This window comes from Bos indicus x Bos taurus, chromosome 13 (genome assembly GCF_003369695.1).
Source record: "Bos indicus x Bos taurus breed Angus x Brahman F1 hybrid chromosome 13, Bos_hybrid_MaternalHap_v2.0, whole genome shotgun sequence".
Classification (NCBI taxonomy): domain Eukaryota; kingdom Metazoa; phylum Chordata; class Mammalia; order Artiodactyla; family Bovidae; genus Bos; species Bos indicus x Bos taurus.
The window spans coordinates 51,133,749-51,151,444 of record NC_040088.1 but is presented as its reverse complement, the minus strand read 5'-3'; the positions used below and the strand labels follow the sequence as shown (position 1 = coordinate 51,151,444).

The 17,696-nt window shown below is 39.5% G+C and overlaps 1 protein-coding gene across 1 annotated transcript in view; it reads left to right on the top strand.

Annotated features, from left to right (window-relative positions):
- The window catches only part of TMEM236 (transmembrane protein 236), a 39,586-nt gene extending 22,916 nt beyond the window's left edge, over positions 1–16,670 (top strand). Inside the window, exon 4 of the mRNA XM_027559835.1 lies at positions 15,148–16,670. Within this exon, the coding sequence (XP_027415636.1) occupies positions 15,148–15,728 (581 nt within the window). The 3' untranslated portion in view covers positions 15,729–16,670. The remainder of the gene's footprint in view (positions 1–15,147) is intronic.
- The last annotated feature ends 1,026 nt before the right edge of the window (positions 16,671–17,696 follow it).

The window sequence follows — 17,696 nt, the reverse complement described above, 5'->3', positions numbered from 1 at the left end:
AAGTCAGATGTGGTTGAGCATGCACGCACAGTCTAGTGGGTGCAATAGCAGGTTTCTAAAACTATACTAACAAATACATATAGTTAAAGCTAAGTGTTCTGAAGGCAAGGAATCAGGCTCATTCCCACATGTGTCCATTTTTTGTCACCCAGAACGGTCTCAGGCTGGGTTTTTAGCTCTGGTCTATATCCAAGCACTTAACTAGTAGAGGGACATCAAACCATTTCAAAATCTAGGATTATTTAATATTTATTGTATATTAATGTGTATTATATGGCTTCCCAAGTGGTGCTAGTGGTAGAGAATCCTCCTGCCAATGCAGGAGATGCTAGAGGCTCAGGCTGGATCCCTGGGTTGGAAAAATCCTCTGGATTAGGAAATTGCAACCCATACCAATATTCTTTTTTTTTTTTTTTCCTGCTTTTTATTTTTTTAAATTTTATTTTATTTTTTAACTTTACAATATTTTATTGGTTTTGCCATATATCAACATGAATCCGCCACAGGTATACACGTGTTCCCCATCCTGAACCCTCCTCCCTCCCCGTACCATCCCTCTGGGTCATCCCAGTGCACCAAGCCCCAAGCATCCAGTATTGTGCATTGAACCTGGACTGGCGACTCGTTTCATATATGATATTATACATGTTTCAATGCCATTCTCCCAAATCATCCAACCCTCTCCCTCTCCCACAGAGTCCAAAAGACTGTTCTATACATCAGTGTCTCTTTTGCTGTCTCGTATACAGGGTTATTGTTACCATCTTTCTAAATTCCATATATATGCGTTAGTGTACTGTATTGGTGTTTTTCTTTCTGGCTTACTTCACTCTGTATAATAATGCCAGTATTCTTGCCTGGGAAATCCCTTGGACAGAGGAGCCTGGTGGGCTACAGTCAATGGGGTTGCAAAGAGCTGGACATGAATGAAAGCACACACAGACACACACGTGCACAGTGCATATTAATATAGTATGTGTTTATTATGTTAATTATCAGCATAATTAATATAATTGACTTGCGACCCCATGGACTGCAGCCTACCAGGCTCCTCTGTCCATGGGATTTTCCAGGCAAGAGTACTGGAGTGGGGTACCATTGCCTTCTCCCTATTAACATAATTGACTATTACAGTGTATAATATATTATACTTAATATATATTAATTAAATGTAGAAAATAATTTTTCTATTTATATATTGTTAATTAAATTACATTCTCTGATCTAAACACCTATCAAAGAGAAGGACCAGAATATCTCAAATGAAAAACTGAAGATTAGAATATTAAGAAAGTTTTCACAATCTTAAAAAATGGGGTTTAAAAAAATCAATAATTTTATGTTTTTAGCAGCTATTGTCCAGTGTTAGATGAGTCTATAGAGGGAAAGATGGCCTTTAAACTGCCAAGCCTTCCTGCTGTGTCCTCAGACAAAAGAATTCTCTTAGAATTTCACATTGCCTAAAATTAAGAAATCATACTTTTATTAATATTTCTTCTCAGATTTGTGCAGTGTCTAGCAGGGAACTGAAACTGAATTGAGGGTATTGAATTTACTGGATCCAATGCCTTTTTAAAAAAAGTTGTCACCATTATCTCACTTCTGAGAATGTATGCCCATGAGATTATGCAGAACTGATGATGGGTTGAATTCATTATTATTATTATTTTATGAAAACTTGTATGCAGTTTTGAGCAGAGAGATAGTAGTATGCTGGCCAGTATTTAAACTCTCTCTCCTGGTTGAGGAGGGGTAAAAGTCCTTATGGATAGCATTTGCCAGCTTTTCTAGTGTGAATACTCTCATCATAATAAATTTCCAGATACCAAGGTGGTATCGCTGATCACTGATCACAGAATTGAGAAGCAGTACATACTACATGCTCTTGTCAGCTGGTGCAAGCTGTCTCTGCCTGCGTAGGGTATATCCATGCAGTAGTTTTTGGCTTTGTCACGTGCACAGGCAAATCTAAGAATGAAAGAATCAGGCTCTATAGTGTGACACTCTGTCTCCAACTTTTTAACCTCTCCTGATATATGGGATGCTGGGTTGCAGTGTAACTATAACCAAAGTTGAACAAACTGTAATTACTGTTTACTGCATTCTATTTTCTATTTTCTTCTAATTCATTTGAAACAATAGATGATTTAGCAATGGCTACCCGTTACTTATTTAACACATAAGTAACTGTTTCTCTGTGTCAGACACTAATGCTTTACAAACACTGCTTCAATTCTTCATCATAATCACGCTGGGAGGTTGGTGCTGGGTTTCATCATTTATTACTTGGCAGTGGTAGTACTTGTCTTCCCAACCTCAGACATGCTTCTCAAAGGAGACTGTGTATAGACACAGATCAGTGAGTTTAGTCAGTTGCTGTTCAGTCCCTCTTTGAGACCCCATGGACTATAGCACGCCAGGCTTCCCTGTCCTTCACCATCTCCCAGAGTTTGTTCAAACTCATGCCCATTGAATTAATGATGCCATACAACCATCTCATCCTCTGTCTCCCCCTTCTCCCACCCTCAATCTTTCCCAGCATCAGGGTGTTTTCCAATGAGTCAGTTCTTCTCATCAGGTGGCCAGAGTATTGGAGCTTCAGCATTAGTCCTTCCAATGAATATTCAGGGTTGATTTCCTTTAGGATTGACTGGTTTGGAGAGGGTCAAAATAACAATGGTTATAATCTGTATTTTAAACACTTAGATATATTAAAGTGTTTATTTTAGATGCTGTATGTTTTATTTTTTATTCTCTTAAAGTACTATGACTAAAAGTTCTTTGTGTGTTTCATATATTTAAAAAAAATCTTCCGTAAGACTGTGGCTTTTCTTCTTTTCCAGATTTTTTTCCCCTCATCATGTTATATCTAAATTATTAGAATTTTGCTTTCTCTAGATCATTTTTGTCTCAGGGCAAAATTAACTTTGGAAATTGTTCATCAAGACCTATCATACTTTTTCTGACCAAGTCTTTAATTTCATCTTCTGGTTGCTGTGAGTTGAGTAACAATCCAATGGGGGCATTGGCTGCCTTGACAGCCTCAACAGCCTCTTTACTGAATCCCCAAGTCATCTCTCCTGCCCTCCAATGTCCCCATCTTCAGTGAACTTAGAATCAAGTCCACAAACTTTATCATGCCCAATAAGCATGTGGTCTAATGGTTAGATGTTTGAGTTTCATGCTCCATCCCTCTCCTTATTTGCTGTGTGACCCTGGAAACAATTCTTAGTCTCTCCCTACCTCAGTTTGTTTATCTTTAAAATGGGAAAATAGGAGACTTACCCAGTGGTCCAGGGGTTAAGACTCCCCCTTCCAATACAGGGGATGTGGGTTCAATCCCTGCTTGGGGCACTAAGATCCCACATGCCTCATGGCCAAAAACTATAAAACAGAAGTAATATTGTAACAAACTCAATAAAGACTTTAAAAATGGTACACATCAAAAAAAAAATCTTTAAAGAAAATAAATTTAAAAATAAAATGGAAAATAGTAGTAGCTACATCATAGAGGCTTATTATTAATGAACCTTTGTTGATTTACAATATCGTGTTAGTTTCAAGTGTACAGCAAAGTGATTCAGTTATATATCAATATATTGATATGTATATATTCAAATTCTTTTCTGTTATGGCTTATTACAAGGTGTTGAATATAGTTCTCTGTGTTATACAGTAAATCCTTGTTGTTTGTCTGTTTTACATATAGTAGTATGTATCTGTTAATCCCATATACCTAATTTATCCCTCTCCCCACTGTCCCCTTTGGTAACCACATCATACAGTTTTTATAAGGATCAAGTGAATGGATGCATAGAAAGGGCTTAACACAGTTCCTCGTATATAGAAAACCCTGCATAAATCACAGCTTCTCTCCTCTTCTCTGTCTGCTTCCCCCTCATCACTCTTCTCTGTCTGCTTCCCCCTCATCACACTCTCCTTTCAGTTCATGTTAGCTGAAGGATCTTTTTCTCTTGGGGGGCTGTGCTGGGTCTTTGTGACAGCGTGCAGGCTTCTCTAGTTGTGGTGCACAGGCTTAGCGTACTGCATGTGCGGTCTTAATTCCCCGACTAGGGATTGAATTGTGACCCTTGTGCCCTGCATTGGAAGGCGGATTCTTAACCATTGGACCATCAGGGAAGTCCCTTTAGCTGAAAGATATTTGCACCTGTTCTCTCTACCACCTGAAAAGTTCTTTCTCCATTCTTCACATAATTTATTCCCATGCATTCTTTAGGTCTGTGTTTAACTGTCAATCTTCCCTGGTGGCTCAGAAGGTAAAACATCTGCCTACAATGCGGGAGACCAGGGTTCCATCCCTGGGTCAGGAAGATCTCCTGGAGAAGGAAATGGCAACCCACTCCAATATTCTTGCCTGGAAAATCCCATGGACAGAGGAGCCTGGTAGGCTACAGTCCATGGGGTCACAAAGAGTCAGACACAACTGAGTGACTTCACTTTCACTTTAACTGTGACTTCGGAGATGAGCTGTGCTTGACTGCCAGTCTAATTCAGACTCCCTGGGGTAGTCTCTCATCACAGAACTTACCTTCCTTTGAGAGCCCTGCCACAGTTTATTCTTCTGTGCCTGTTGATGTGATGTCAGGAGACAGGGTGATGAAGGTGGGCACGTTACCTGCTGCACTGTTCTCAAAACCCAGTCTAAGCTTGGAACAGCACTCTACAGTTTGTCTCATCACAGCAGACAGCTTGGTTGTCCAATTGATTCAGCCCTTAGCCAATATCAGGAGCAGTTTTGTGGCCACACCATGTGGCGATCTTAGTTCCCTGACCAGGGATTGAGCCTGTGTCCCTTGCAGTGGAAGCATGGAGTCTTAACCACTGGACCATGAGGAGCAGTTTTGAAGCCGCTGTTTGCAGAGGCAGTATTGATGCCTCTTCCCTGCCAGTGGCATGACCTAGCACTTGCCTGCTGTTGGTACTTGATCCCAGCCCCCATTTTTCTTCAAAAATGCTGTTTTACCCCTAAGCTACACAGAATGAAATTTTGGAATGAATAAAAATATTGATTTCTTTTAAAAAGTGCAGTCTTAGTAGCAGCTTCATTCCTGCCTTGTTTTTAGCTGCCTTTTCTTGTGATCCTTCTCTCTCTCACTCTTTTTATTTAAGTAACTTTTCAGTTCAGTTCAGTCACTCAGTCATGTCCGACTCTTTGCAACCCCATGGACTACAGCACACCAGGCCTCCCTGTCCATCATCAACTCCTGGAGCCTACTCAAACTCATGTCCATTGAGTCGGTGATGCCATCCAACCATCTCATCCTCTGTCCCCCACTTCTCCTGTCCTCAATCTTTCCCAGCATCAGAGTCTTTTCCAGTGAGTTGGTTCTTCGCATCAAGTGGCCAAAGTATTGGAGTTTCAGCTTCAGCATCAGTCCTTCCAATGAATATTCATTGAAGTCTTCTTCAACACCACAGTTCAAAAGCATCAATTCTTTGGCACTCAGCTTTCTTTATATTCCATTCTCATATCCATACATGACTACCTGAAAAACCACAGTTTTGACTAGACAGACCTTTGTCACAAAGTAATGTCTATGCTTTTTAATATGCTGTCTAGGTTGGTCATAGCTTTTCTTCCAAGGAGCAAGCATCTTTTAATTTCATGGCTCCAGTCACCATCTGCAGTGATTTTGGAGCCCCAAAAGGTAAAGTCTGTCACTCTTTCCATTGTTTCCCCATCTATCTGCCATGAAGTGATGGGACCAGATGCCATGATCTTAGTTTTCTGAATGTTGAGCTTTAAGCCAACTTTTTCACTCTCCTCTTTCACTTTCATCAAGAGGCTCTTTAGTTCTTCTTCACTTTCTGCCATGGGGTGCTGTCATCTGCATGTCCGAGGTTATTGATATTTCTTCTGGCAATCTTGATTCCAGCTTGTGTTAGTTCCTAAAATAACATGAGTAGAGAAAATAAAGAAAATGAAGAGAAAAATAACTTTTTTTGCTTTCTCTTTCTCTTTGCAAGAGGAATACATGCTCACTGTGGAAAATTCCTCCCTACTGATTTGTTATATTGTACTTACATTTTCCCTGGAAGTGACCAAAAAAGTTTTGGGGTAAAAGTTAGAGAGAGAAATATATCACTATAAAGAAATAATAAAGTAAAAGGGGTATGTTACTTAAACATTTTTCTGTTATCAAAATTGCATTTCTTTAATTATATAGCATGCACAGTGAGGACAAAAAGTTTTGGTGACTGGCTTTAGCTGTGGGGAACTGCACAGAATGGCTGCTATTTGTGCTTTTTACAGAAAATGTGAGCCTTTCAGGAAGTGAACAGACTGCTCTTTGTGTTTATATCTTTTACCGATTTTGCACAAATAAATATAGTTTCCCGCAAACAGAACCCTGACAATTAACAGCAACAATGAAAAGAATTTCAACTGCGAGTGGAAATTTAAAAAAATACTAATTTGAAGGGAAAGTGATCATGGAGCCTAAGGAAACAGTAACGAATACATGAAGGTTTACGTGACTAGAGGATAAATTTGCTGGTCTGTTCTAATGACCAGATGGTTTCTTGGCATCCTCAACTCTGCCCTCCCCTCTGAGAGGCCAGCAGAGCTTTCCAGCTCTTAGTTATAGTGTTTCTTACTTGATAAGAGGACTAGTCCCCTAAGCTAGTCCCCAAATCTAAACTAGTCCCTAATGAGCTATGGAGAAATGGGAGGCTTACAGGCCTGGTTTTACCAAATACACATGGATTAAGGCCTTCTTCTCATTTCATTAAAAATGAACCCTACCTAAAAATTCGTTGCTCAAGACTTATGGACACGGCTGGGGTGTTGTGGGGGGAGATGAGGGTGGGAGGTATGGAGAGAGTAACATGGAAACATACATTACCATATGTAAAATAGATAGCCAATGGGAATTTGCTGTATGACTCTGGGGAACTCAAACTGGGGCTTGGTAACAGCCTAGAGGGGTGGGATGAGGGGGAAATGGGAGGGAGGTTCAAGTGTGAAGGGACATGGGTAAACCTGTGGCTGATTCATACTGATGTTTGATAGAAACCAATGCAATACTATAAAGCAATTATCCTTCAATTAAAAATAAATAGATAAGAATTTATTGTTCAAACCAACAGCTCTTATCCTCAGATATTATGACCCTCACTGTTTAAAAACTGTTAATGTGTCACTTCTTAGATGGCACTTCCTGGCCTTGAAACAATGCTGAATTTGCAGTCATCCTCAAGAGCCTGTATTGTATGCTGTATTCTTCATATTAACAAAGGAATTGGGGTTTTCTCTTGAACACTTTTATCTACTAAGAGAGGTGAAGGAGTGTACTCTAATACACAACACACTCTCTATTTTCTACATTGGTTTATTTTTTGGTAAAATAAGAGATACAATTGATGTAAGTAAGCATCTGAGTTTTAAAAGATGATTTTATGATTATTAAAATAATATCTTGCAACAAAGAAAAGTTAAAAAAGTAAGTGTATTTTTCTCTCTTGAGAGTAATTTATCAAAATGATTCCTTACTCTGTCTGACTTCATTAAATATGATAATCTCTAGGTCCATTCATGTTGCTGCAAATGGTGTTATTTCATTTTTTTTAAATTTATTTTTATGGCTGAGTAGTATTCTATTGTCATATGGTCTCACTTATATGTGAAATCTAATTTTAAAAAATGACGCAGGGCTTCCTTGGTGGCTCAGTGGTAAAGAATCTGCCTGCTAATTCAGGAGACATGGGATCAATCCTTCATCTGTAAAGATTCTACATGCCACGGAGCAACTAAGCCCATGCATCACAACTATCAAGCCTGTGCTCTAGAGTCCAGGAGCTGCAACTGTTGAGCCCACTACTGAAGCCTGCAAACCCTAGAGCCTGTGCTCTGCAACAAGAGAAGCCACTGCAGTGAGAAGCCCACTCACCACAACTAGAGAGTAGCCCCTGCCTGCCGCAACTAGAGAAAAGCCTGTGTGGCAACGAAGACCCAGCACGGCCAAAAATAACTAAATGAAATTATTTTTTAAATGACAGAGATGAACTTATTACAGAACAGAAACAGACTCACAGATTTCGAAATCAGACTTATGGTTACCAAAGGGGAAACATGGCAGGAAGGGATAAATTAGGAAATTGAGATTTACATGTGCATACTACTATATATAAAATAGATAACTAAAAAGGACCTACTGTAATAGCACAGGGAACTCTATTCAATATTTTGTAATAACTTATATGGGAAAGAATCTGAAAAAGAGGAGCCTGGCAGACCATAGTCCCTGGGGTCACAAGAGTCGGACACGAATGAGGACTCAGTCAATCACCATAAGTTCATTTCAGTTCAATGGCTCAGTCGTGTCTGACTCTTTGCGAACCCATGGACTGCAGCATGCCAGGCCTCCCTGTCCATCACCAACTCCCAGAGTTTACCCAAACTCACATCCATTGAGTCAGTGATGCCATCCAACCATCCCATCCTTTGTCATCCCCCGCTCCTCCTGCCCTCAATCTTTCCCAGCATCAGGGTCTTTTCAGATGAGTCAGCTCTTCATATCAGGTGGCCAAAGGATTGGAGTTTCAGCTTCAACATCAATCCTTCCAATGAACACCCAGGACTGATCTGCTTTAAAATGGACTGGTTGGATCTCCTTGCGGTCCAAGGGACTCTCAAGAGTCTTCTCCAACACCACAGTTCAAAAGCATCAATTCTTCTGTGCTCAGCTTTCTTTATAGTCCAACTCTTACATCCATACATGATTACTGGAAAAACTATAGCCTTGACTAGATGGACTTTGGTAACAAAGTAATGTCTCTGCTTTTTAATATGCTGTCTAAGTTGGTCATAACTTTCCTGCCAAGGAGTAAGTGTCTTTTAATTTCATGGCTGCAATCACCATCTGCAGTGATTTTGGAGCCCCCAAAATTAAAGTTAGCCACTGTTTCCACTGTTTCCCCATCTATTTGCCATGAAATGATGGGACTGGATGACATGATCTTAGTTTTCTGAATGTTGAGCTTTAAGCCAACTTTTCACTCTCCTCTTTCACTTTCATCAAGAGGCTCTTTAGTTCTTCTTCACTTTCTGCCATAAGAGTGGTATCATCTGCATATCTGAGGTTATTGATATTTCTCCCAGAAATCTTGATTCCAGCTTGTGCTTCTTCCAGCCCAGCGTTTCTCATGAGGTACTCTGCATATAAGCTAAATAAGCAGGGTAACAATATACAGCCTTGACGTACTCCCTTCCCAATTTGGAACCAGTCTGTTGTTCCATGTCCAGTTCTAATTGTTGCTTCCTGACATGAATACAGGTTTCTCAAGAGGCAGATCAGGTGGTCTGGTATCCCCATCTCTTTCAAAATTTTCCACAGTTTATTGTGATCCACACAGTCAAAGGCTTTGGCATAGTCAATAAAGCAGAAGTAGATGTTTTTCTGGAACTCTCTTGCTTTTTCGATGATCCAGCCGATGTTGGCAATTTGATGTCTGTTTCCTCTGCCTCTAAAACCAGCTTGAACATATGGAAGTTCATGGTTCACGTATTGCTGAAGCCTGACTTAAAGAATTTTGAGCATTACTTTACTAGCGTGTGAGATGAGTGCAATTGTGTGGTAGTTTGAGCATTCTTTGGCATTACCTTTCTTTGAGATTGGAATGAAAATTTTCCAGTCCTGTGGCCACTGCGGAGTTTTCCAAATTTGCTGACATACTGAGTGCAGCACTTTCACAGCATCATCTTTTAGGATTTGAAACAGCTCAACTGGAATTCCATCACCTCCACTAGCTTTGTAGTGATGCTTCCTAAGGCCCACTTGACTTCACATTCCAGGATCTCTGGCTCTAGGTGAGTGATCACACCATCGTGATTATCTGGGTCATGACGATCTTTTTTGTACAGTTCTGTGTATTGTTGCCACCTCTTCTTAATATCTTCTGCTTCTGTTAGGTCCATACCATTTCTGTCCTTTCTTGAGCCCATCTTTGCATGAAATGTTCCCTTGGTATCTCTAATTTTCTTGAAGAGATCTCTAGTCTTTCCCATTCTATTGTTTTCCTCCATTTCTTTGCATTGATTGCAGAGGAAGGCTTTCTTATCTCTCCTTGCTATTCTTTGGAATTCTGCATTCAAATGGGTATATCTTTCCTTTTCTCCTTTGCTTTTTACTTCTCTTCTTTTCACAGCTATTTGTAAGGCCTCCTCAGACAGCCATTTTGCCTTTTTGCATTTCTTTTTCTTGATAGTCTTGATCTCTGTCTCCTGTACAATGTCATGAACCTCAGTCCATAGTTCATCAGGCACTCTATCTATCAGTCTAGTCCCTTAAATCTATTTCTCACTTCCACTGTTTAATCATAAGGAATTTGATTTATATCATACCTGAATGGTCTAGTGGTTCCCACCCTTTCTTCAATTTAAGTCTGAATTTGGCAATAAGGAGTTTGTGATTTGAGCCACAGTCAGCTCCTGGTCTTGTTTTTGCTGACTGTATAGAGCTTCTCCATCTTTGGCTGCAAAGAATATAATCAGTCTGATTTTGGTGTTGACCATCTGGTGATGTCCATGTGTAGAATCTTTTCTTGTGTTGTTGGAAGAGGGTGTTTGCTATGACCAGTGCATTTTCTTGGCAAAACTCTATTAGCCTTTGCCATGCTTCATTCTGTACTCCAAGGCCAAATTTGCCTATTACTCCAGGCGTTTCTTGACTTCCTACTTTTGCATTCCAGTCCCCTATAATGAAAAGGACATCTTTTTTGGGTGTTAGTTCTAAAAGGTCTTGTAGGTCTTCATAGAACCATTCAACTTCAGCTTCTTCACCTTACTGGTCAGTGCATAGACTTGGATTACCGTGATATTGAATGGTTTGCCTTGGAAACAAACAGAGATCATTCTATCATTTTTGAGATTGCATCCAAGTACTGCATTTTGGACTCTTTTGTTGACTATGATGGCTACTCCATTTCTTCTGAGGGATTCTTGCCCACAGTAGTAGATAAAATGGTCATCTGAGTTAAATTCACCCATTCCAGTCCATCTTAGTTTGCTGATTCCTGGAATGTCGAGGTTCACTCTTGCCATCTCCTGTTTGACCACTTCCAATTTGCCTTGATTCATGGACCTAAAATTTCAGATTCCTATGCAATATTGCTCTTTACAGCATTGGACCTTGCTTCTATCACCAGTCACATCCACAACTGGGTGTTGTTTTTGCTTTGGCTCCATCCCTTCATTCTTTCTCGAGTCATTTCTCCACAGATCTCCAGGAGCATATTGGGCACCTACCAACCTGGGGAGTTCATCTTTCAGTGTCCTATCTTTTTGCCTTTTCATAGTGTTCATGGTGTTCTCAAGGCAAGAATACTGAAGTGGTTTACTATTCCCTTCTCTAGTGGACCACATTCTGTCAGACCTCTCCACCATGACCCGTCCGTCTTGTGTGGCCTCACACGACATGGCCTAGTTTCATTGAGTTAGACAAGCTGTGGTCCGTGTGATCAGATTGGCTAGTTGTCTGTGATTGTGGTTTCAGTCTGTCTGCCCTCTGATGCCCTCTTTCAGTGCCTACTGTGTTACTTGAGTTTCTCTTACCTTGAATGTGGGGTATCTCTTCACAGTTGCTCCAGCAAAGCACAGCCGCTGCTCCTTACCTTGCATGTAGGGTAGCTCCTCTCGGCTGCCGCCCCTGACCTTGGATACAGGGTAGCTCAATCACCATATATGTATATATATCTGAATCACTTTGCTATGCACGTGAAACTAACATAACATTATAAGTCAACTATATTCTAATAAAAAAAACGATTCTTACTCATGCTACTGTGACATCTTAAATACATCTTAAGTTTGATAAGGAAGTTTCTAAGGGTCATGAGTCCTAATACTTATGAATAATTCATACCAGAGGGAAGTAATATCTCAAAAATTTATTTTTTAAATTAATAAATGTACTCAATTCACACTTACAATTTTAAAATAATTGTATAGAAAGAAAACTGAGGTATGTTCTTTAAACAACTCCTACTTATAGTCATCAAGCCCTTTGTTAGTCATTAATCATAATAACTTATTTGTTTTAAAATGTTTTCACTTCTGCTCAGTACATTTCAACGAATTTTATTGCCTTTGTGTCTTTAACCTTTAGAGTTATTCCGTCTAATGACTCTCTTTAAATTTTATCTTATCAAGGAATGTGACAGCTCAGCATGTTGTTGGCTGAGTAAACTGTGTCAAGAGCTGAGAAATTCTTAGCAGTGAAAATGGTGCCTAAGTGGTTAAATGTTTGGAAAATAATGTTCTGTTTCTTTCATAGAAAAGTCCTATCATCAGCAGTAAGTTCTGAGATCTGAGATTCCTTCATAATCACAACCTTAATACCCATGTGTGTATGGAGAGACACACATATTCACTTTCTCTCTCTCTCTCTCTCTCTCTCTCACACACACACACACACTTTTGTGATGCTGACGAGGAACACCCTATTCATTCAGATGACTGACCTGTTGATCAGCCACAGCTTCACGGTCACAAACGAGATACTTGTCTAAACAATCATACTGACTAGTTCAAAAATTTGGGGGGAAAGAACAGCTTAAAAATCTTGAGTTCAGAATGTTACCTGCCAGGGTCCAGCCCCGGCTGATCCAGGGTATACAAAGCGGGGACGGCGTTGGCGACTTATTTAAATATTAATTAGAGATATAAAGAGTAATAGAATGAGGATAGCTCAGCAGGAAAATTCAGTGGAGAAAAGAGGCTGAGTAGCTTGGTTTACGCGGGAGACCAATAAAACTTCAAGACAAGAAGTTTGCACCACTTACATAGGCCGCAGGCGTCCTTCCATTCTCCCGAAGGAGAGGAGACACTGAGGCCTCCCTGGTCGGATCTTAGAAGCCCAGGCAAAGTTAGTGGCGGGTTCCTCGCTCCAGATGGAGACTGAGCCAGAGTTTGAGAGAGAGAGAGACATGCGGAGACCAGTCTTTCGAGGAACTGATCTCAATTCTTTATTTTCCAGGGTCTGTTTTTATACACTGTTTTTATACACTGAGGTGTTATACAAAAGTTATACAAAAGTCATGCGGGGACAGCAGTCCTGACTTTTATTAAATTCAGGTGCTTCATACAAATGTATACAGAGGTCTTAGGGCTGTTACATCATCTTCTGGCCAGGGGGCCTGCTGACAATTTATGACCCTCTCCTTGTGACAGCGGTCAGTCAACACTTATTTCTCCAGGGGTGATTATTCTTAAAACAGACGCCACCCAAATAAAGTTACATTCCTATAGGGTGAGGGTGTAGTGGGTTTTAGTTAAGGAAAGAATTTACTTGGCCTAAGGTCTAACGTGATTTATATCAAAGGTTAATACTTATTTCTTCTATATATTCATTAATGTGTGTAAGGGCAGGGGATGTGGAGACTTAGCAGTAAACATTGGCTCAACAAATGAAAAACCCTTCACCAATACAATTTCTAATCAGCCCACTATACTTATACTAATAGTTTTCTAACTTCTCTAAAGAACCTGTTTTTAGAAGGTTTAAAGCATTTCGTGCCTCTCATGGTTGGGAGGCTGTGAGCAATCACATGTGGCCGGACAAGCCTGTCAGGCAGGCTAGAGAACCTTCAGAGGAGTTTGTAGGTTAAAACACTCTTGTCACGCCCAGGAATTATTAACTGGAGCTCTAAGTTAACTCCTTCTCTGAAAGAGGTGGTGGGGGACAGCCCCCCGTAAAGTCAGAGGTGTAGGTGAGAGCACAAAGTAGTAAAGTAGGCAGGCTCTGGTTATGGGGGTAGATGCTCGAGAATTTCCAGGGGGACTCCTGAGGCTCGATTCCGCCTTTGCGTATGTCGAGCCTCCTTCCTCATGACCTTTGCCACGGGTGGAGTACCTCACGCTGGCCCCCAACAGTTACCCTTCACTAAAACTCTCTCATGATCAAAAAAAGACCCTCTTAGCACCAAACTCTAAACCTGGAGATCTGGGTTGTAGTCATTCCTGTAGGCTTCTTATAAAGTGATGAGACTGAACCATTGAACTTTTGAGTCATTTGATTTTATGATATGTGTATGGTTTATAATTAGCACTTGATGTATTGCCTCTAGAAAGTGATAAAGTTAAGAGATTGTCAATTGGGGTCAGACAAGTCTGGGTATGAGTTCCAGCTCTGCTCATTCCTAACTGTGTATTTGAATTCAGGTGTCTTTTTCTCTCTTAGACTCCAGTTTCCATATTTATCCACTGGGATAGTAATCCCTATTTCTCAACTTTTTCCTGAGGATTAAATGAGTCAATGTGTGAAAGTGTTTACTTAGCTCAGTAATCAGTAATGGGTATTATTTTGAAACGGTAAGAATGACTTAGGATCCATACCTCAGGAAATGCAAAGACATAAAGAGCATTCTCTGCTTCTACATTTTTTGGCACTGTGCTATCCATTGCTATCTTGAAGTTCTATGTGTGACACAGACCTCAAATAAGAGATCACTCATATTTCATTTTCAAGTTTAAATAAAAATTTCACTTTAAATAAAAATTTAAGAATTTTATGTTTAAATAAATTTTGAAATTTAAAATGTTTAAATTTTAAACAAATTGAAGGAAAAGTTAAATTTTATTTAAAATTTAAAAATTTAAATAAAGCATTTAAAAGTGAAATTTTATTTAAAATTTAAAAATTTAAATAAAGCATTTAAAATTTAAATTTATTTCTAAATTTATTTATTTGACTGCACCAAATATAAATAAGGTAATATTTATTTATTTATTTTATAATATTTATTCTTTTATTTGTTTATTGGAGAAGGAAATGGCAACCCACTCCAGTATTCATGCCTGGAAAATCCCATGGATGGAGGAGCCTGGTGGGCTACACCCCCTGGGGTCACAAAGAGTCAGACACAATTGAGCCAGTAACACACACAGTCACTTATTTATTGGGTTGCAGCCTGTGGGCCCTTCCGTCTTCCTTGCAGCTGAGCCTGACCTTTTGGTTGCAGCCTGTAGATCTAGTTCCCTGACCAGGGATCAAACCCAAGCCCCTGCATTCAGAGCATGGAATCTTAGCCACTGGATCACCAGGGAAATCCCTGTAAGTTTAAATAAAATTGAATGAAAAGTTACATTTTAATAAAGATTTAAAATTTAAATGAATCAATTTGTTGCAGGTAATGAAGACAGGCACATCCATACGACCAATTTGCAACAAATAAGAACTGTGACATGTGAAGCGAAGCAAAATGAAGAAAACCCGACTCGCCCACAGCCAGCCAACAGGACCCACTTGTCGCGGCCACTAGGAGGCGCCACAGGGAACTCCTCTCCTGAGCTGGAGGGACCCCAGGATCCCACCTTTGAGTGGGGAATCCTGAGAACGCTGTCCCAGCAGGACGTGCGTGCAGAGATCTTCCTCGGGAGCTTTCCGCTGTGGGCTGACACCATAGAAATGGTGCGGGTGGCCGGACACCCCAGGGTGTACAAGTCAGGCTGGGTGTACGTGGTCTACATCTTCAGTTACATTTCTCTTCTTCGAATGATATTCACTCCCCGGAACCCGCTTCTGAATTCCTTTGCCATCCTTCTCCAGGATCTACCTTTTATCTTTGTTAGACTGAGTTTAATCATAGGCCTGGGAACAATCACACCCGTATTGGGTCTTTTTAAAAATGTGCTGGTGACTCTGTCTTATGTTTACTTCAATTTCTTAACAAGATTCAGGATGTTTTCTACCTTTGAGAGATCTTTTTAAAGAGAAAATGTCCTATAGTCAAACCTCTTTTTTATGCACATGCATATATTTGTGATCTTTTTGGGGGGCAGGCATACGTTACTTTGTGCTCTAGGAAGAAATGAAGAAATAGATGCTAGAGAAAAAACTATTTTTAAAAACTATAACATGTCAATTTTTTAAATGTATGCAAATGGTGCTAAATGTAAGCAAAGTTGTAGTCTAATAAGTTGGTTCCCCTCGATTTGTAGAAAATGTCCGTAGTTATTTTTGTTACGTATTCTGCATTTTTTCTAAAAGTACCCTTCAGTAAAGCATCTTAAAAAATGAGAACATAAAAAAAAAAAAAAATGAGAACATGTCTTCCTGCTAAGTTAGTCCAAGAATGAGATTTTTTTACTGTTGACAGAAAGGGCATTACAAGAATTTGTTAAAATTAATTTTAGGAAATAAGCCTGTTATTATTAAATAAGTTTAGATTCTATCAATACTTTTAACAAATGGACCCTGAGGGATAGGATGGGGAGGGAGGTGGAAGGGGAATTCAGGACTGGGGACACATGCACACCCATGGCTGATTCATGTATTTTAAAAAAAAAATTGAATTGTTTAAGAGTCTCCTTCAGACATGTAATTATGTTCTTTATTCCACTGTGGCAAGAGATTTTTATGTAGTCAGTTGATTTCAGCAGAGAAAGCAATTTAATTTCACAGACATTTGACTCAATCTAATGTAATGAAGTTAAGGTAAGATATAGATAAACTTTTATAACAGGAAGCCATTAATTGAAGAGGGAAATTTCAAAGTAAAAGAATATTTATTTGGAATTTGATACCATCATGAAAGCAAGGTGCAAGCCCTGTTTAAAGTTAGAAGTTCAACTTACAAATATAACAGCAAGTGCATTAGTGTTTTTTGTGATAATATATAATAGTTATCTTGACATTAAATAATTAAATATGGAATTATGTGATTTGATTTCATATGTTGGGATACCCTCAGATATACATAGCAGGGGCTCTCCACTCTATATAAATTTACCGATGCTACAGAGATTTCTGAGAGTCTTACATGTGCAGAGTAATGTTTTACACAGGCAGTCTCTTCAGTGATCTTTGGTAACAAATAGCTTAAAGAATGAATAACTGATTTTACTGCCGTTCCAACTCTCCACCAAATCCTCCAGTCTCACTCTCCCCCTAGGCTTTATGGTTTTTCCTTATACTTAAGATAAGGTCTATTCACAGTTGCTAAAAGCTTAACTTCTGGTTTTATGACTTGGGGCAAACATCCAAAAGTGAGTATATTACTGGTACTTTAATAAGGTTAGTAGTATTAGTTGCTCAGTCCTGTGTGACTCTTTGCAATCCCATGAACTGTAGTCTGCCAGGCTCCTCTTTCCATGGGATTCTCCAGGCAAGAATACTGGAGTGGATTGCCATTCCCTTCTCCAGGGGATTTTCCCAACACAGGTCTCCTGCACTGCAGGCAGATTCTTTACTGTTTGAGCTACAAATAAGGTTAAATAGTACTTTATAGGTCTGAGAGGATTAACTAGATAGGGAGTGTTTTCATTGTATTGTCTGGCTAACTATAATAACTGATAAATGCTAAGACTTTTAATTGGATCAAATCCCTACAGAGAAACAGGTAGCTTAATGCATTGTTTTAATTTTCCTATTTTTTTCTTTTCTGTGTCTTTGCTTACTCTCTGGGAATAATAATTTAAACCATACACTTGTGAAAAATAATATATGAAATCTTCAGGTTACCTCAGACGATAATTTTTCATCAAATAGTGTTATGTTTAGAAGTGAGTAATCTACTGAATATAGAGATTAAAGTTGATGTAAGTGGACTTCCCTGGTGGTCCTGTGGCTAAGACTCCATGCTCCCACGTGCAGGCTACTAGATTCAATCCCCAGTCAGGGAGCTAGATCCTGCATGCTGCAACTAAAGACCTGGCAGAGCCAAATAAATAAATGTTT